Genomic DNA, 21,182 nt, shown 5'->3' with positions numbered 1-21,182 from the left:
GCACTATCCTATAGAATGAATACTGCCTCTCCTCATATCTCTTCCTTTGACTCTACATCAGCTTTTGTCCATTGCAGAGATCAGTAGATATTATTAAGCCAAGCCTGCTAATGAATCGTTTTTTGTAGTGAACTAGTGAGCGTTTGGTGTAACGAGTTATCTGGCTACTTGCTACTGGTCATCTATTGTCGATGCATACTTTGATGGAAAGTACACATTCTAATGTTCTCCTAATTTGCTCCCTTAGGCTGTTCTACCAGGTGATGAGAATGAAGGTTTAAAGCACCCAGGATTAATGCTGAAGTATTCTACCTATAAAAACTTGGCCAGTTTGGCATCCCAAAAGGATGACCCGAGTACAGCAATGGAATTTTATCTTGAGGTAAAGAACAAAACTTAATTAATAATGCAAAAAAAATCTATAAGTGTGAGGAAATTAATTCAAATGAGAAACATTTTTTTGACATTGCCAGAAGTAAATTGATGGTGGTTCAATTTCTTTTGCCAACTATCTTGATTGCTTTGGTGCCTGCTTTCCAAACAAACATTCTCACATCCCCTCAGTGCCAATTGCTATGCTAACTTCAATTTGTAATACGAGCCCTCACAAGTGTAATGTCATTTATACCGCTCTTTACACCCGCTCTGCTAGAGACATCCTTCTCTTCCTTTCTTCTCCCCATGTGCCCTGCTGCATGTGCAATACTTTTCACGTCTGCTTTCTGAGCAGAATATTTTATAGGAGTGGTGAGGAACTGCAACATGTTGGCACTCCATTTTGACCAGACCGTTTTCCTCGATGGGATGATATTCCTTCCAGTTTGAAAAAGATTCATCTATCAAACAGTTTAACGGATCGTTTGTTGGTACTTCAGCATTTCTATTGTTGAACTTGCCTATCATTATTTCTATTGATTCTCCTACACAGGCTGTAATGTTGGATTCTACTGACGTAAATCTCTGGTATAAAATAGGAAGAGTGGCATTGAAATTGATTCGAGTTCCACTGGCTCGCCATGCTTTTGAAGAAGGACTGAAGTGTAATGCTGATCATTGGCCATGCCTGGACAATCTTATCACTGTACTATATACACTTAGTGATTATACCAGTAAGTTGAAACCTCTCAAGTTCTTAGAATTTTTGAGTTTACCAGTTGCCCTTTATGCAATTAGATTGATATTTAAAGTACTTCTGACTGGCCTCGCACTGTGAGCAGTATCTCATAACCATCTGACGATTGTACTAACCTTTGCTGGAAGCAGTAGGTGTTCAAAGTGGGCAGGTTTATACATTGATTTCAGTAACATCCTAAGGGTAGTAGGTCAGCCAGTACTTGGGTTGCATATGAAGATTGACCTCCTGGAAGAGGCAGTCGCCTACTGAGCCATATAAAATTATTTGTCACGCCTTTAGGGGAAGAAAATGTGGCTCAGAAGGGTAATGTTTTCATAAAAATGAGTCCTGTGGAGTGTGTGGGGAGAGAAAGACCAACCAAAAAAAATTGCCTTATTTATCCCTTATTGTTAATAGAAATGTTATTTCAGAAGGTATGCATTGACATTACATACTGAGAGATTGATTATTGAGAGAATGATCACTGACCATAATGTTCTTCAAGGAGCCTTATGTAATTCCCTGCTGCTTTAGTGGGGACTTGGTAAGGACTAAGTTGTCTGCTGGTACGTCTACATCAATGAAATGCTTAAAATGATGTGATTACTACATGGCTCGGAGGAGATGATGTTAGAGCTGTGGTGGATGGCACAGTTGTTGGTGTAGCTCAGACTGTTCCTGGTGGTTATGACGAGTGTAGGCAGTGCTGTGGAATGACAGCAACTGTTTTATCTGTTAACAGGCTACCAAGTGGTGGGAATCTGGTTTGCAGGGGCCGAGATGTGTAGCAAGAATTAGCTGGAGCAGAAGACAAGGTGGGAATGTGAGAGTGGCACCCTCTCTTAATGGTGGGCAAGGACATGATCCGCAGCTGCGAGATTCACTTGATGTGGTAAATACCATGCTCTTGTGCCATGGCAGTACCAGAGCTATCTCCAGTTTTGTTTTCAGATTCAAGGCGCATGGTGACCCATTGGATGCACTCCATGACTCTACTGAGTACGGGGGGGGGGGGGGGGGGGGGGGGGGAGGGAAGGAAAAGCATACCCAAAATTGTCCTGGTCCTGATGCCCAAAATTGTCCTGGTCCTGATGGGCACGTTTGTCTGCGGTTGCCTCAAGCTGTGTGCAGAACCAAAGTTTGAAAACGCCAAGTGTTGCTATGTGCTGAGGTTCTACCTGTCCTTGGTGTTGCTAAGGATGGGGTTAACCTTTTTGTTACTCAGTGTTCCTTTCAGTTGGACCTTGTTGCTCTGGAAAAACACCTCTGACCACTTCCATCAGTCAGCGATCAGTATAGAAAGTCCTGCTAGCACTCGAGAGAACAACATGATGGATTCCATGAGATGGTTTCCTGAACAGACTGTCGTTTGCAGAATGCCTCATCACCAGAACTCACCAGAACCAAGTGGTGTTGATGCGTTATAAGAAAGTGCATTGAATTGATGGTATGATGAACAGAGAAAGATGACTAGCGATTGTATTTACAGTACATGTTATGAATAATATATATTTTTGAACTACAAAAACGGCAGTCCTACGATCTCTCTTCTCAGTTGGAAATGATGGAAATTATTTTCCCCCACCGCAGGCACACAGCTCTCCTCTGTTCAAAGATTTCTCCTTGGTAATAAGCCAATGAGGCCAACGACTAACCCAGCAAGGGTGTGCACTCACCTTGAGCCCAGCATCTCAGTGCAGAGCGGCAACACTACTCATCCAAGCCAACCCAACCCAGGCAGCCCTCACAGACAGCTTTTGTATATTTACCTCAGTCCTTCGCTTCACATTGAGTCAAGTGGCAATCAACCAGCTTCCAGCATCTGCAGTTGCTTGTGTCTTCACATGACAATGAGACCACCGTTTTCATTGTTGCAGATATGTCTGTGAAGGATACAGACTTACACCAGCTCCCTCTCACAGCAGCACACAAACCCTGTGGATGACTGTTTTAGGACCAAGATCTAATATCTATTGGCTAAGCAGGAGTCCAGTACATCTCCACAATTTTATTAGAATATAGATCCAAATCTGAAATGGACACAGATAACATTTGCTGGTAATTATCATCTAATGATGGTGTCAAGTTTAGCTTTTTACTCAGTTGGGAAAATGTTCTATTTAATAATAACCCATTGTCATTTTCAAAAGCCTAGGTTAGATTATCACTCGGCCTTTTTCTCAAGTGTAAACAAACCCAATCTGATCAACCTCGTAAATTCTCTCTGCTGCGTCTTGTTTTTATGATGATCTCTGCATTGTTTTTATAAAGACTGCATGCAGAATGGCAAGTATGATCCAATCAAAGTTCAATATAGATGTAGTGTACATTTCTTATTTTCCATTTTTAATGTTTTGTAAGAATTTGCAATTGGAATGGTATTTACATTTTTTTAATTAGAAAAACGATGTAGTATTTTGGAGCAAAATAGTGGGAATATGTTCATTTTTAAAAACACTTTAGAAAAATTGCAATTATGCATTGTTGAGCAGCTAATGCAAGGATGCTAGTGATGGTTTGGAAATCGTGAGTTTGGTAGAAGCAGATCCATTTGGATAGATAGCTTGATGATAAACTTAGAGTCCCCGCATTTCTTCATGAGCTGCACACTGGCAGTATTGTGAGAAAAGGCCCTTGCGCTACTTTAGTTATATACTCCCTAATCTATTGGAGACAAAACCTTGGCCCACAGACACAATAGTACATTCTAGTAAAAAGTGAAATACAATGCTCTTTTAACCTCCCGTGTTACTTGTGGTCTTCGATGACCACTAATTAAAGCCCCAATCCATTTCTCTATTGGTATTGGTTTATCAGTCTGAAGAAGGGTCTCGACCCGAAACGTCACCCATTCCTTCTCTCCAGAAATGCTGCCTGTCCCACTGAGTTACTCCAGCATCTTGTGTCTACCTTTGGTTTATTATTATCATCTGTAGTGAGATACAGTGAAATGCTTTTGTTTGCATGCTATCCAATTATATCAGATAATACTATACATTAATACTATCAAGCCATACACAGCACAACAGGTTAAACAAGGAGAAAAGACGCCAGAGTGTAGAATATAGTGTTCAGTAATGTAGCATTACAGTTCCGGAGGGAAAAAGTCCAATGTGCGCAATTGGAGGAATGGGACTTCACCTTGCTTTATGGGGAAAATGGTTCAGAAGCCTGATAACAGAGGGGAAGAAACTGTTGCTGAGAATGGTGGTATGTGCTTTCAAGCTTCTGTCTGACAGGAGCAGGAGAAGGTGGAATGACCGACATCCTTGGCTGCCCTCCTGAGGCAGCGTGACGTGTAGATGGAGCCAATGGTGGGGAGTCTGTTCTGAGTAATGGACTCGGCTGCATCCACAACTCTTTGCAAATTCTTTCAGTCTTGAGTAGAGCTGTACCCAAACCAAACTGATGCAACCTGATAGTATGCTTTCTATGGTGCATCTGTAAAAATTGATAGGAGTCAATGGAGACATGCCAAATTTCCTTAATCTCCTGATTCAAAGCAAAAATGCAATGTTTCCACATAAAGTTTAACATGGTTTTTGAAATGCACATGATAGTTTAACATCATTTGAAACAAAACACATGAAATCTCTTTGATTTCTCATTTCAGATTGTCTATACTACATATGTAAAGCTTTGGAGAAGGACTGCCGGTATAGCAAAGGTTTAGTTTTGAAAGAGAAGATTTTTGAAGAACAGCCTTGCTTGAGAAAGGATTCTTTTCGTATGTTCTTGAAATGGTAGGTTATTATCTTTTAACAGACATATAAGCAAGCTAGCAAGTAAACCTATGCCTCATTCGAAAGGACTGTCAGGACCTTGGACGGTGTTGAGAGAGGAGGTTGCAGGAGAAAGTACCTGGGGAGGGGGTGGTTTGGGAGGGAAGGCATGAGTTAAACAGAGTTGTGGAAGGAGCAGTCTCTTGGTATCAGCCATGTGACCCCTCAAATTTCTCCTTGATTTATCAAAATAAGCTTTGTCTAATGTGATTAAAGAGTAGTTCTGGATGCATTTCTGGGGGGAGAGAAGACTACAAGGATAAAGGAAAATTATAGATTGTATTCATTTTCCTCAAAGGCATCTAGCATGCAAAGGTATGTTGAGACCTTGTATGTGGAAACTAATGTGTCAAAGTCAGGACTATCTGTTGAATTGAAGTCAGATGAGCTTTTCTCCTCGCTTATCTTAATTCAAAACGGAACACAATACGCCAAAAAAACATGCTATTCCTGTTATTAGCTTTCACTCTGAAAGTTACTTATTCTGCGTCATCTTTTTGTATTTAGCGATATGTCTATTCACGCTTTGGATGTGGATCCAGCCGAGGCCAGAGCTGTGATTGAGGAAGCTCTTGAGCTACGCAGAAGTAAACAGGCTTTGGCAGTTCAAGATGAGGAGCCAGATCTTCAGCTTGCACAACCAATATTTCAATTCACGTACGTAACCAATAAGGACTGTTAGTGAAGTGCACATTAAACCTGTGTGCTGATGTTTTAACTATCATGTTGACTACCATGTGTTTTGGGCAAAAGGGTGTGATGTATAGATTCCATTCGCATTAGGGAAGTATATAACCTGCTATTCAGAAATTGTAAAACTAGATAAAATGAAAACATGTCTTGACGCCACTTTGCATGACATAACTAAGTTAACATTTTGAATTTTGATGCCCTCCATTTACATTGTCCTAAATTTCTGTAATTGAGATCATATTCCTTTGCTATATGAGGGGTCCTGAATTAAATAGATGTAGTCATTAAAGCCAATTTTTACTCAATATTCTCAATCCAATTCTGAATTTATTTGATGAAAGTCATGCTATTCTTGTCATAAGCTATGTTGTGATGTAAGTTCTAGGCTGGAGCTGGAACATCAGTCTGTTTCCCCCCTTGTTGGGAATTATGTTATTTGTTGCAATGCTGAGTTGTAGATAGCCTTCCAGTCAATAATAGGTCAGAGCTGATCATATTAGTGTGATTTTTGCTATTCTATCAGATCCTGGTCACACGAGGTCTCTGAATTTTTAGGTGCTTTGCTCTTCTCGTGTTCATAACAAAAAAAGTGCCCACTGATTATTGCAATGTGGTTCAGAATTCAGACCTCGACGGAGATGAGACTTTTTCCGTATCGTATCTCCGTCTGCACTATGGCCTAACATCGTGGAGCTGGCGTTCCCTTTGCTGGGGATTGACTTCGGGATCTCCAACCGTGGGAGCCTGCACACTTAACATCGTAGAGCTTGCGATCCCTTTGTCAGGGATCAACTACGGGAGCTCCAACCGCAGGAGCTTCGACTGTCCCGATTGCAGGAGCTTCGATCGCTCCAATACGGGAGCTTCGATCGCCCAGACTGAGGATGGTTCGACTGCCCCGACCGCGGGAGAAAAGGATGGAAGAAGATAATACGTTATTGGCTTCCATCACAGTGGTGGATGTTTATGTTAATTTTTATGTAGTTGTGTGTCTTGTTGCTTTTTTGCTATGACTGTATGGCAAATCAAATTCCTTGTATGTTTTTACATACTTTGCTAATAAATTAATTACAATTACAATTGAACGATATTTGACTTTTGCTATTTTAGACCAAATTTATCAAGGTTTTTGCATCTGTGGATCTCTTGTTGATGCTCACCAAGTTGGGTGTAATAGTGTGGAGGCCAAATACCAGTTGATTTTCCAGTTTAGTATACCGAGGAACTGTGTGAGCAGGAGATTTTAGATCGAAGACTGCAATGAGAAAGGAATCAATAATAATTTGGCAGTTAACAGGTTATAGGGAGGAGTATTGGTAATGTAGAATTTTGTACACAACGTAATGGAAAAATAATTTACTTCAATATGAAACAGTCTTAAATTGAAGAAAGCAAATTGTAAAGGTGTGAGGCATGAGTTGTTTATGGTAGATTAGAAAACTATATTAAGACGTATTATGGTACATGTGCAAAGGACTAATGTTTAATGAATTAATACATTGCTTATAAACAAATATATATTCCTTCTTAAGGCAGAAAACCCAAAAGGCCATGGCTGACAGAATTCATAAATAATATTAGATCAAAGGAATGTATAATATTGTCAAACAGCATGAGTTTTGAGAGAGTTTAGAATTTGTCAAAGGAGGTCTAACAAATTGTTTAAGAGATAAAATATGAGAGTAATCCAGTGAAAAACATAAAAACAGCTTTTATATAAATTGTTAAAAATAAATGATAATGTTTGTGCGTACAAAATGAAAAATTAGAACGGGTAGAAGAGAATGGCTGAAAACTTAAATTAATATTTGTAGAGGAAGTCGTGAAAGACCACCTACAAATAGTGGAGAACAGCAGGTCTAGAGTGAACGAGGAGCAGAAATAACGTAGAAATAGCTTCTTAAAAAAAAATAATTGAACTTAAAGGATTTGCCGATTTGAAAGTAGTGGCTTTGAAGGTACTGAATGCACCTATTGTCAGCTTCTGAAATGTCTTGGGTTCTAGAATAGTGTATGCAGATTGGGAGAGAGCAAATGTAATCCCATTGTTTAAGGGAGGATGGAGAGTGACAGTGGGAAACTAAATCAATTAGCCGTTCATCAGTAGTGGGGTGAAATGCTGGAATCTATTATTGAGTAAATGGTAACAGGACACTTAGAATATAGTAATGGCAGAGTTAACATGAATTTATGAAAAGGAAATCATAACTGATAGATCCGTTGGATTTTTTGGTTGTAACCCATAGAATAGGTAAAGCTACATAAATGAATTTGGTATGTGGATTTTCAAAAGCCTAGAGGAAATTATTTAACAAATATAAGACCATGCAATTGACAGTGACACACTGACGGAGGTTTGGAGTTAGTTACTGGACAGAAAGCAGAGTAGGAATAAGTGGGTCATTTTCTGTTGCTGTAACTAGTGGGGTGTCGTAGGAATTGGTATTGGGGCTTTGGTAATCGCAATCAGTGTCAGCGATATGAACAACGGAGTCGAGGATAATATATACTTGTTTGCAAGTTTAGTTTCACGTGTACTGTAACATGCCAAACTTCCTAAGCCTTCTAAGGAAGTAGAGGCGTTGTACTGTTAAAATACTTGTTCCGACAAGTAACATTGTTTTCTTATTGCAGGTGGATGTGCCTAGGTGAGAGCTTACTGGCTACATACATAAATTTGACATTATCTGAGCCACCTCACCCTGGTCTTGGTAGGATGATAGATCTTTGCATGTACAGAGATCCTTCCCAGCATCTCTTGACATCACCAACAGGCACACCTGTCAGCGTCATCCAGCCCAATCCCACGACTTCCAGTCCTGCACCAGTGGTGACAACACCAACAATACCAGCACCAGCACCAGCCACAGTTACACCAGCTGCTCCACCTCCTACTTCTAATGTAGCAGAAGCTGTTGTGGTGCAAGGTTAGTATGAATGCTATTTATATCTGCAATTATGAAGAATGGTGGGATATAGTGAGAAAACAGCTTTTGAACCGGCTTTTTAAAAATATAATCATTCGGTTTATAAAATATTGTTGGAGATCCTTAGAAGTGATCAGTCGTCCTCTCCCACTCTTGTTCCAATTGCCAAGTATGTGACATCGATACAATTGAAAAAGGGGGTGGGGGAAAATGCTTGGAGTAGGTATTCTCCTCGCGGAAATCTGGTGACCATCATGAACCCCCAATGTGGTTGAGATTTTAGTAGAAAAATTAATGCTTAAGCAGTCTTTCCAGGTGTGGCAGAGGTTCACCTGCACCTCCTCCAACCTCATCTATTGCATCCGCTGCTCTAGATGTCAGCTGCTCTACACCGGTGAGACCAATCGAAGGCTTGGTGATCGCTTCGCCGAACAGCTCCGTTCGGTTCGCAATAACCAACCTGATCTCCCGGTGGCTCCGCACTTCAACTCCCCCTGCCATTCCAAATCCGACCTTTCTGTCCTGGGCCTCCTCCATGGCCAGTGAGGACCACCATAAATTTCGCTTGGGCAGTCTGCACCCCAGCGGTATGAACATTGACTTCTCTAATTTCAGATAGTCCCTACCTTCTCCTCCCCTTCTCAGCTCTCCCTCAGCCTACTTCCTTTCTTCTTCCCTCCCCCCACCCTCACATCAGTCTGAAGAAGGGTTTCGACCCGAAACGTTACCTATTTCCTTCACTCCATAGATGCTGCCTTGTCTGCTTATATGGCTGTTTTGCTGATCTGGTTGTTCAATTAAGCTTCTTTAAGTTAAGTTAAAGTTCGGTTAAACTCAAAACACTCGAGAGGTACCACCAATATTGTCTCAGCCAAATCCTTCAAATCATTCAAGTGAACCAACATCAGTGTCTTCCCTCAGGCCATCATCCTCAATAAGGCTCTGAATAGGCTCAGTCAAATTTGATAGATGAGCCAGTTTGATGCATGCCTGCCATCAGGCTCCTGAAACAAATACTTTCCCTGACTCATGGACATTCCTTGCACCAGACTGCTCAATCTGTCAGAGCACTTTGACTCTCTGCAATAGGAGTAAGTGGAGACCAAGCATTAGCAGTCAGAAAGAACCTACAACAAACAAGAACTCATCCATTTGCTCCATTAGGCTTTACCTCCTCTGTCTATGGCAAAATCTGCAGATCCTGTAGAAGACTCTACTCACCTCGGGATCCACAAATGGTTATTGGCAAGTAAGATTTCTTTGACTTCAGACTTCCATAGAAAAGCTAGTAGTCTCATCTTAATATAATTCGTCAATCTTGGAAGTACCCTATTAAATCTCCACTATAATCTCTGATGATATTGCGATACTTGCATCAATTTGATGGTCAAGACTGTACGCTGTGCTGTTTTCTAGTGTTTTCTTTTGGTTCTGGAATAACCTTTCTCATCTTATATTTCACAACTTGAGCAGTAATTAAAAATATTCTGTATCTCAACTTCACCACTTTATCTGCCTTTCTTCTACTTTAAGAGATCTGAGTGCATTCCCTCCTCCACATTGTAAATCCTCTTGCCTTCACCAAATACAACTCCTCACATTTATGTGATTGAATTTCATTTGCTGCTTTGGTGCACCTAACCACTCCTTGATTTCTTCCTGTTTTCTATCATCATCAGTTGTCAGATGCAATAACTAATCCACGCAAAGGCTGAGGGGGTTGTGGGCTGGAAGAGACTATAGACAAAGGATGGGTGCAACCATGGAAGGTCTGAATGTGAAGATGTGAATCTTTACACTATTTTATCACATACAGGAACATTCACAATAAACAATGATAATGGGCAGGGCAGTCAATATCGATGTTCCAATCATCAGACATCCATTGACTGATGATTATCTTTGACTAGTTGTGTTAAACTCAACATCACTCCCAGTAAATCATATAATCAATTGCTGGTTGTGAAGTATGGCTTTATTTTTCAGATTGATGTAGCAAAATCCTTGTAGTAAAATGCCTGTTGCTTCTGTAAGTAATTTCTGAATGTTTCCTATTGAAGCAGACTCTTTAATCATGGACAAGTCCAAGAAAGGCTCCAAGAGGAAGCGGACTGCTGATGAGGTTGGGGAACCAGCTAAGAGGCGTTCGGCCCGAGTGAGAAACACCAAGTGTAAGAAAGAAGAGAAAATAGACTTTCAGGAACTGCTGGTCAAGTTCCTGCCATCAAGGTAAAACAGCCCTCATTGTGAAAAATGTTGCCACTTTTGAAGAAGGTATCATATGTTCTCAATTATGTGTTAGCACAACAGAGGCTGGCCCAGTAATTTGTGTGCCATAATGTAGTGTAAAAGGGATCTGTTGCTGAGTCATACTCCTATCTTTGTGTAAATGTACACATTACATTGTAGTGACAAACAGCTGCTGTACAGTCTTGTAAGTAGGGGAAGCTGAGTCTTGTGGCAGTCCTCCTCCACCTGCCTTTAGTTGCATTCTGTTTAATCCATAGTCCCTTGATGTGTGACGTTCAGCTCAATTTTAACAAGGTTCCTAGCTTTGGCATTCTGATCAGAGTCATGGCATATCTAATAAAGGGTCAAATGGAGACACAAGAAACTGCAGATGCTGGAATCATGAGCAAAACACAAAGTCCGAAGTGAACTCAGTGGGTCAGGCAACATCTATGGAGGAAATGGACACACATTTTGAGCCGATGATTTGCTCTTGATGCTGAGTCAACTGTGGGCACTGTATTTTAAATAAATAAAATAGAAGTTAGGTTAGGCTCCGTAGACCCCCAAATCTGCTCTCTCGTTTAATAAGATCATAGAAAGCAAAGAAACAGCAGACACTGGAATCTTGAGTAAATAACAAAGTACTTTACTTTGACACTTTGATAAGTGGGTCAGGCAGTATCTGTGGAAGAGCTGGACATGCAAAGTTTTGGGTCAGGGCCCTTCTCCAGTGCTTTGTGTTTTACTGAATTAGATAATTGTTGATTCTGTACTTTCCTGCGTCATCTCCTTGATTTTTCCAAGAATCTATTTGGCCTTTTTTATGCCTGACCATCCATACCATAATCGGACAGAATTCCAAAGATTTAAAACTCTTCTAAGTTTCTTTAATACATTTCTTTACTCTTCTCTGACCTGTCACTCCTGAGCCAATCCCTCTCTGGACAGGTTGGGTGAGTGGGTGGTGCATAGCAGTTTACTGTGGATAAATGTGAGGTTATCCACTTTGGTGGCAAAAACAGGAAGGCAGATTATTATCTGAATGGTATCAAATTGGGAAAAGGGGAAGTACAAAGAGATCTGGGGGTCCTTGTTCATCACTCACTGAAAGTAAGCATGCAGGTACAGCAGGCAGTGAAGAAAGCTAATGGCATGTTGGCCTTCATAACAAGAGGAGTTTAGTAGAGGAGCAAAGAGGTCATTCTGCAGTTGAACAGGGCCCTAGTGAGACCACACCTGGAGTATTGTGTGCAGTTTTGGTCACCAAATTTGAGGAAGGACATTCTTGCTATTGAGTGAGTGCAGCGTAGGTTCACAAGGTTAATTCCCGGAATGGTGGGACTGTCATATGTCGATTGAATGGAGCGGTTGGGCCAGTATACTGGAATTTAGAAGGTTGAGAAGGGATCTTATTGAAACATATAAGATTATAGATAGAATTTATTTGCCACACAACCAGGGTCGGTGGAATTTGGGTTGTCTGCAGCGGTACAATAATAAAGAACACACAACCACAATAAAAATGTAACACAAACATCCACCACAGCATTCATCACTGTGGTGGAAGGCACAAAATTTGGCCAGTCCTCCTCCATTTCCCCCCCGTGGACAGGACCAGAGTCCAGAGTCAGTCCAGGATCGGCTCTTCCTCACCGGAGACCATGGCTTTAAGTTGGTGTAGGCCGCAGGCCGGCGGTCGAGATTTAAAGTCTCCGCCGCAGCCAGAAGCACCGTAGACTGCAGGGCCGGCGGTCGAAGCTCCCCTCCAGGGGTGATGTTAAGTTCACGCCGGGCCCGCGGTAGAAGTTGGCCGCGGGCCGGCAGTGGTGGCTTCTTCTTCCCCCCCCGGGTCCCCCACGAGGGATCCCGGGCTGTAGACGCCGCACCAGCTGGAACTGTGCAGACTGCGGCTTCAGGCTGCCGGCTGCCCCGGGCCAGCGAAACGGAGCGCTCCCCTCCAGCGAGCCCCAGCGAGGGCTCACCCGCTCTACGACGAGAGTCCACGCTGCGCCCGCCGCTGAAGCCCCGAGCGCGTCTCCGGGAAAGGCCGCGCCGATCCTTGATGTTAGGCCACGGGGGAGGCGACCTGGAAAAAGTCGCCTCTCCATGGAGGAGGCGACCAAAGCGGTTTCCCCCTTACCCCCCCCCACACCACCCCCCACACAAAACACACCGAGAAACATCAAACACATACTTTAAAACATGCTAAAAAAAAAAAAAAAGTTAAAAAAACTAACGCGCTGCTGACATGGCTGCTGCCAGAGCAGCGCCCCCTACAAACATCTGCAGTTCTTTCCTCTAAGGGATTGGACACGCTAGAGGCAGGAAACATGTTCCCGATGTTGGGGGAGTCCAGAACCAGGGGCTACAGTTTAAGAATAAGGGGTAGGCTATTTAGAACGGAGATGAGGAAAAATATTTTTTACCCAGAGAGTTGTGAATCTGTGGAATTCTGTCTCAGGAAGCGGTGGAGGCCAATTCTCTGGATGCTCTTAGATAGAGCTCTTAAAGATAGCGGAGTCAGGGGATGTGGTGAGAAGGCAGGAACGGAGTACTGAATGTGGATGATCAGCCATGATCACAGTGAATGGCAGTGCTGGCCCATAGAAACATAGAAACATAGAAAATAGGTGCAGGAGTAGGCCATTCGGCCCTTCGAGCCTGCACAGCCATTCAATATGATCATGGCTGATCATCCAACTCAGTATCCTGTACCTGCCTTCTCTCCATACCCCCTGATCCCTTTAGCCACAAGGGCCACATCTAACTCCCTCTTAAATATAGCCAATGAACTGGCCTCACCTACCTTCTTCAGAGATTCACCACTCTCTGTGTGAATTTTTTTTTTCTCTCTCATCTCGGTCCTAAAGATTTCCCCTTTATCCTTAAACCGTGACCCCTTGTCCTGGACTTCCCCAACATCGGGAACAATCTTCCTGCATCTAGCCTGTCCAACCCCTTAAGAGTTTTGTACGTTTCTATAAGATCCCCCCTCAATCTTCTAAATTCTAGCGAGTACAAGCTGAGTCTATCCAGTCTTTCTTCATATGAAAGTCCTGACATCCCAGAAATCAGTCTGGTGAACTTTCTCCGTACTCCCTCTATGGCAAGAATGTCTTTCCTCAGATTTGGAGACCAAAACTGTACACAATACTCCAGGTGTGGTCTCACCAATACCCTGTACAACTACAGTAGAACCTCCCTGCTCCTATACTCAAATCCTTTTGCTATGAATGCTAACATACCATTCGCTTTCTTCACTGCCTGCTGCACCAACATGCCTACTTTCAATGACTGGTGTACCATGACACCCAGGTCTCGTTGTATCTCCCCTTTTCCTAATCGGCCACCATTCAGATAATAGTCTACTTTCCTCCTCACAGCTAACACTGCCCCCAGCTTCGTGTCATCCGCAAACTTGGAAATGTTGCATTCAATTCCCTCGTCCAAATCATTAATATATATTGTAAATAGCTGGGGTCCCAGCACTGGCCTTGTGGTACCCCACTAGCCACTCCCTGCCATTCTGAAAAGGACCCGTTTACTCCTACTCTTTGCTTCCTGTTTGCTAGCCAGTTCTCTTTCCACATCAATACTGAACCCCCAATACCATGTGCTTTAAGTTTGTATACTAATCTCTTATGTGGGACCTTGTCGAAAGCCTTCTGGAAGTCCAGATATAACACGTCCACTGGTTCTCCCTTATCCACTCTACTAGTTACATCCTGGAAAAATTCTATAAGATTCGTCAGACATGATTTACCTTTCGTAAATCCATGCTGACTTTGTCCAATGATTTCACCACTTTCCAAATGTGCTGCTATCCCATCTTTAATAACTGACTCTAGCAGTTTCCCCCACTACCGATGTTAGGCTAACTGGTCTGTAATTCCCCGTTTTCTCTCTCCCTCCCTTTTTAAAAAGTGGGGTTACATTAGCTACCCTCCAATCCTCAGGAACTTCTCCAGAATCTAAAGAGTTTTGAAAAATTATCACTAATGAATTCACTATTTCTGGGGCTACTTCCTTAAGTACTCTGGAATGCAGCCTATCTGGCCCAGGGGATTTATCGGCCTTTAATCCATTCAATTTACCTAACACCACTTCCCGGCTAACCTGGATTTCACTCAGTTCCTCCATCTCATTTGGACTCCAATGAGACTCAAAGGACTGAATGGCCTACTCCTGCACCTATTTTCTATTGTCTATATTTTCAGTTAGTAATAACAGCTCCTTGACATCTACTCTGTTAATCGTGTTTAGAATCATGTATGTTTTAATAAAATTAACTCCTGTCTCCCCAGTGACGTACACCAATTCTTATTAGACTCTAATCGTATCACGAACCCTCAGGATCAATCCAGTGACTCCAATGTATTCTGCTTCCAAGATGAGTAACCTTTCAGCATTGTTCACTATAGCATCACAACAGTAAAGTCAGTCTTTCATAAGATGATAGAAATAAAGAGAAACACAATGCCATGTAGACAAAAAATCTGACAAGTTGCTCTCCTGCTTAACAGTAACTGGTTCTCTAAGTTATCATAGATTTGTGGGGATAAAAACCAAACCTTTCAGCCGGCCTTCTGACTGAGATGCTCATCTACGCTAATTCCATTTGCCTACATTAAGCCCGTAACCCTCTATGCCTTTCCTATCCAAATACCTGTCTAATTGTTTTTTAAGCGTAATTTTATCTGCTTCCATTACCTCCTCTGGTATTACGTTTCAGAAAACCACCAGATCACCCTTCAGATCTCCTTTAAATATCTCCCCTCTTTTAAACCTGTGCCCTCCAGTTCTAGGCTTTTGCCCGTAGGAAAATGATTCAGCTATCCTATCTATGCCCCTCATAATATAAACCCCAATATAAGTTTACCCCATAGCCTCCTATATTCCATGGATAGCCCAGCCTATCCAATCTCTTCTTACTTCGACAGCTCCCCATTTCAGGCCACATCATTTGCATTTACTCTATTGCTGCCACATTCTTTCTGTAGTGTGGTGCCTAGAACTGTACTCCAGATGTGATCTAACCGACGTTTTGTACAGTTGGAACATTCCAATTCTCAAGCTCAATGCTTTGGCCTATGAAGGCAAGCATACCAAATGCCTTCTTCGCCACCCTATCGACCCGTTTCACTGCTTTCAGATAACTATTTGGTGTGTATATATATATATATATATATATCTGACGACTGATTCCTGCAGCACATCATCTGTTGTAGACTTCCATTCAGGGAAACAACCATCCATCACTGTCCTCCTATCACCAAGCCAAGTGTGGATCCAACTTACCAATACTCCTCAAATCCCTTCTGCCTTAAACATCTGTACCGGCCTACCATGAGACCTAGTCAACAATCTTACTGAAGTCCATGTAACCTCAGTGTCTACAGCACTGCTTGCAGCAATTTACTTAGTGACCTCCTCAAAAAACTTGATTAGATTTGTAAGACAAGAGTTACCCATCCTCATATTTCTATAATCACACTTAGTTACTCTTTCAATCGCATGATGAATGAATGAATGAATGAATGGTGTCTTGCCTTCCACCTGGATCTGAATCCTTCAATTTGTATCTTGTACTAACCTTAATCCTTTTTTAGTAATATAATTGATCCTCAATAGTTCTGCAGTCTTACTTTAAACATCCTTGTCATGTAAATCAATGTCACATCTTTTCAAAAAAGCTAGGTACTTGGAATGTATTCAGTATGGAGATTTGCAGACAACTGAGCTACAGGGGACATTGAGGAGTATGTGGAGAGCATGGGATATCAGTGTTTGGGCTAAGGCTGGATCAGTCATGCTCTCTGAATGGTAGAGGAAGCTCAAGAGACCAATGATCTCCTCATACTCTTTTTCTTATTTTCTTATATCTCTTGAGATCCAGCCTTTAATTGACTAATCTTCTGGAATTTTTTGAGGATGTAACTAGGAAAATGGACATGGGAGAGCCAGTGGATGTAGTGTACCTGGACTTTCAGAAACACTTGATACGGTCCCACATAGGAGATTAGTGGGCAAAATTAGGTATTGGGGGTAGAGTGGTGACATAGATAGAAAATTGGTTGGCAGACAGGAAACAGAGTAGAGATTAAAGGGTCCCTCTCAGAATGGCAGGCAGTGACTAGAGGGGTACTGCAAGGCTCGGTGCTGGGACCGCAGCTATTTACAATATACATTAATGATTTAGATGAAGGGATTCAAAGTAACATTAGCAAATTTGGAGATGACACAAAGCTGGGTGGCAGTGTGAACTGTGAGGAGGATGCTGTGAGAATGCAGGGTGACTTGGACAGGTTGGGTGAGTGGGCAGATGCAGTTTAATGTGGATAAATGTGAGGTTATGCAAAAACAGGAAGGCAGATTATTATCTAAATGGTGTCAAGTTGGGAAAAGAGGAAGTACAGATATTCCCGATGTTGGGGAAGTCCAGAACAAGGGGTCACAGTTTAAGGATAAGGGGGAAATCTTTTAGGACCGAGATGAGGAAAACATTTTTCACACAGAGAGTGGTGAATCTCTGGAATTCTCTGCCACAGAAGGTAGTTGAGGCCAGTTCATTGGCTATATTTAAGAGGGAGTTAGATGTGGCCCTTGTGGCTAAAGGGATCAGGGGGTATGGAGAGAAGGCAGGTACAGGATACTGAGTTGGATGATCAGCCATGATCATATTGAATGGCGGTGCAGGCTCGAAGGGCCGAATGGCCTACTCCTGCACCTATTTTCTATGTTTCTATGTTACAGCGGGATCTGGGGGGTCCTTGTTCTTCAGTCAATGAAAGTAAACATGCAGGTACAGCAGGCAGTGAAGGAAGCGAATGGCATGTTGGGCTTCATAACAAGAGGAGTTGAGTATAGGAACAAAGAGGCCCTTCTGCAGTTGTATAGGGCCCTAGTGAGACCACATCTGGAATATTGTGCGCAGTTTTGGTCCCCTAATTATTGCTATTGAGGAAGTGCAGCGTAGGTTCACAGGGTTAATTCCCGGGATGGCAGGACTGTCATATGCTGAGAGAATGGAGCGGCTGGGCTTGTATAGTTTGGAAGGATGAGAGGGCATCTTATTGAAACATATAAGATTATTAAAGGTTTGGACACGCTGGAGGAAACGTGTTCCCAGAACCAGGGGCCACTGTTTAAGAATAAGGGGTAAGCCATTTAGAATGTAGATGATGGAAACACTTTTTCACACAGGGAGTTGTGAGTCTGTGGAATTCTCTGCCTCTGAGGGCGGTGGAGGCCAGTTCTCTGAATACTTTCAAGGGAGACCCAGATAGGGCTTTTAAAGATAGCGGAGTCAGGGGATATGGAGAACGGGGTACTGTTTGGGGATGATCAGCCATGATCACATTGAATGGCGATGCTGGCTCAAAGGGCCGAATGGCCTACTCCTGCACCTATTGTCTATTTACACACATTACTACTTTAATAAGACAACTAATTCATGCTAACTTCATTTCTCTTACAAGGCTGAAGAGGTTAGAACTGGAGGATGAAGAAGATGATTTTAGTACCTTTGAAGTACAGACAGAACTGAAAAAGGAAAATCAACAACTAATGGGCCCTTATAGAATGCAATTTGACCCTTCATCTTTCATGGAATTCGGTAGGTTTTCAGGCCAGTTGCTTTGAGATTTGTTCTTCTGCACGTCTACACTTTTCCATATCACCACCAGGTTTCAAGCTTTTTCTCATAGTCATACAGTACTCTACAGGCTCTTCGGTTCACATGGGCCATCAACCACTCGTTACATTAATATTGTTATTCTCACATTCTAATCGATTCCCCTCAGATTCTACGAATCACCTACATGTCTGGGGCAACCTACAGTGGCTATTTAACCTACTAACTCTCATGTCTTGAGGAAACAGGAGCGCCCAGTTCCGAATTTTGTTAATTCTCATTAATTTCACAACTAATTCTAACAGTTGATGGTCTTGTTTTATCATGTTGATTGGCTTTGTAACCTCTGGGTTAAGTATTACCGTGTCTGTGATATTTTTTACTGTATGTTATGGTTACAGATTTGAAATATGGATTTGATTTATTTTTGCTCGATATTTTGTCCACATAATAGGTCCCCAAAAAGCTGAAGTGAAAGTGATTTAAGATTTTAAAAAAAAATTCCAGACCTTAAATTTTTGTTTGTCATTTATATAGAATAGTTACATGCGAGTAATCTTCACTGTTTGTACCCTTTATATATGTAATCCAAGTGTTTTTATTTCCTGCAGAAACTTGGGAATTTGTTGAGTTATGTGAATGTTATAGTATTTTATAATTTTTGAAAACTGTTCTCCACTTTGTTAAATTAGTCAGAATAATATAATTCCGTAACTTATAATAACCCCTCACCTCCAGTGTTTGCTGATCTGTGTTGACATGGCTATGTAAAAGCTTGCTTTTTAAAATTTCCATCCCTGTTTCAAATCAATCGATGGCTCCTCTATTTAATGATTCAGCTTCAAATATCTTCTGTGGGAGAGAGTTCCACAGGTTCACCCCTCTCTGGGTGACGACATTTCGCCTCATCCCTGTCCTGCATGGCTTGCCTGTTATCTTTAGACAGGACCGCCTATTCCTGGACTCAACTCCTTTCACCTTTGAGACCACTGTTCCATTTGCCGCCTTCTGTGCTTGCTGTATTTGCATGCTTATTTTCATCAATTAGTCTCATTTAATTCTCAATAATTTCACAACTAATTCTAACAGTTGATGGTCTTGTTGTATTATGTTGATTGGCTTTGTAAATTAGTCCCAAGTCTCATTGTACCTCCCTTTTTCCCAATCTATTACTGTTCAGAAAATAATCTGCCACCAAAATGGATTAATTCAGTTATCGTCATCGTATTGTAATTGCCACATATTTGGCTGCTCCATCAACGTGCCCAAATCACTGTGGAGTTTTTCTGCATCATCCTCATTGCTCCTAGATTTGCATTGTCTGCATTTTTAGAGATACTATGTTGAAATCCCTTTCTAAATCATTAATACATTTTGACAACGTCTGTCTTTGTCAACATTTGTTTGATTGCTAATTTTTCTTTTTTCATTATATATATTTCACATTTCAAATTAAATTTTGTGCCAGAATGAGATGTGCCCTACTTAATGTAATAGATTCATCATTGGTAGATCTTGGTAATCGTAGCTTTCTTTTTAAACACATAGAAAAGCAAGATGTTCACAAGTTCTTACTGAACAATCTGAAGAATGGTGGAATACTGGATCTGATGTTAAAATATCTAAAGGTACTTGGTCAGAAGTTCTTGGCAAAATGGCCACCTAGATTGGCAGAGGTTGTGCTTTCAATCTACAACAGCTGGAGAAAACACTGCAGCAGCCTGCCTAATCCTATCCTACGAGAGTGCAGCAACCAGCACATCAAGGTATTGACATCAAACTTAATAGTTCTAATGACCTTGAATACTTTTCCTTTTGTTTGTATTGAATTACCATCAATGATGTATTCCACCCACCTGCATTTTATGGTAAGTTAGATTGTGCTAATGGACCGTTCCAGAGATGGAATTCGTACTTGTATATTCTGAATACAGTATATGAGGCCAGTTCATTGGCTATATTTAAGAGGGAGTTAGATGTGGCCCTTGTGGCTAAAGGGATCAGGGGGTATGGAGAGAGGCAGGGATGGGATACTGAGTTGGATGATCAGCCATGATCATATTGAATGGTGGTGCAGGCTCGAAGGGCCGAATGGCCTACTCCTGCACCTATTTTCTATGTTTCTATATGTTTTGATGTGACATGCATGGAAATGTTTTGTAATTTTCATACTTATTTTTCCAGAGTCTATCCCATATTTAAACTTGTCCTACATTTGAAAAGAGGAGTTGTTCTTTGTAACATAACCATGTTATGAGCTTAGCTTGAAGGCTAGCTATACATATTTTATTCAATGCTAGAGTTAATTGGTACTACCATAACTTTGCAAGACAGAATTTTCCACTCATTTAAAAATAGTAGTACATAGTATTGAAAATCGTATAAAGTTGGGAACTGTGCGGAAAGATGTATTTACTTTCCATGCTACTGCTGAAACTTTTTCTTCACAATATATTTTATCAGATTGTATGACAATCTAAATCAAGATATAATAATAGCATTGTATAATAATAGCATTATAATAATAATACAGTTATAGTAATAGCATTGTCTAGTGTTACATTAACTCATACTTTAAATCACTATCTTAATGATATTGCATAGTTTTTATGTTTTGGGGCGCATTTTGAATGGTGGCCATATCATTAGCTTCAGTTGAAATTTATGCATTGGACTGAATAAAAGTCTATCATCAGAATCAGAATGCTTTATCATACTCTGAGATATTCAGTTTAGATGGGGATTCTCTGTGATTGTAGGGTTATGCAAAACTATATAACCATATAACAATTACAGCACGG

At 41.4% G+C, this 21,182-nt stretch overlaps 1 protein-coding gene across 3 annotated transcripts in view; it reads left to right on the top strand.

Annotated features, from left to right (window-relative positions):
* cabin1 (calcineurin binding protein 1) overlaps window positions 1-21,182 on the top strand; it is a 244,075-nt gene that overhangs the window by 12,949 nt on the left and 209,944 nt on the right. For 2 of the 3 annotated variants that reach the window (XM_033043466.1, XM_033043464.1), the window contains exons 4-11: window positions 248-382; window positions 929-1,109; window positions 4,728-4,857; window positions 5,404-5,553; window positions 8,224-8,516; window positions 10,577-10,745; window positions 18,227-18,363; window positions 19,930-20,147. In XM_033043466.1, the coding sequence (XP_032899357.1) occupies window positions 248-382; window positions 929-1,109; window positions 4,728-4,857; window positions 5,404-5,553; window positions 8,224-8,516; window positions 10,577-10,745; window positions 18,227-18,363; window positions 19,930-20,147 (1,413 nt within the window). The remainder of the gene's footprint in view (window positions 1-247; window positions 383-928; window positions 1,110-4,727; window positions 4,858-5,403; window positions 5,554-8,223; window positions 8,517-10,576; window positions 10,746-18,226; window positions 18,364-19,929; window positions 20,148-21,182) is intronic. The other variant, XM_033043465.1, reaches the window with a different exon arrangement.

The sequence above is a fragment of the Amblyraja radiata genome, chromosome 25 (genome assembly GCF_010909765.2).
Source record: "Amblyraja radiata isolate CabotCenter1 chromosome 25, sAmbRad1.1.pri, whole genome shotgun sequence".
Classification (NCBI taxonomy): Eukaryota; Metazoa; Chordata; class Chondrichthyes; order Rajiformes; family Rajidae; genus Amblyraja; species Amblyraja radiata.
Note: the sequence above shows the minus strand (reverse complement) of the source record. Positions and strands in the feature narration are given on the sequence as shown.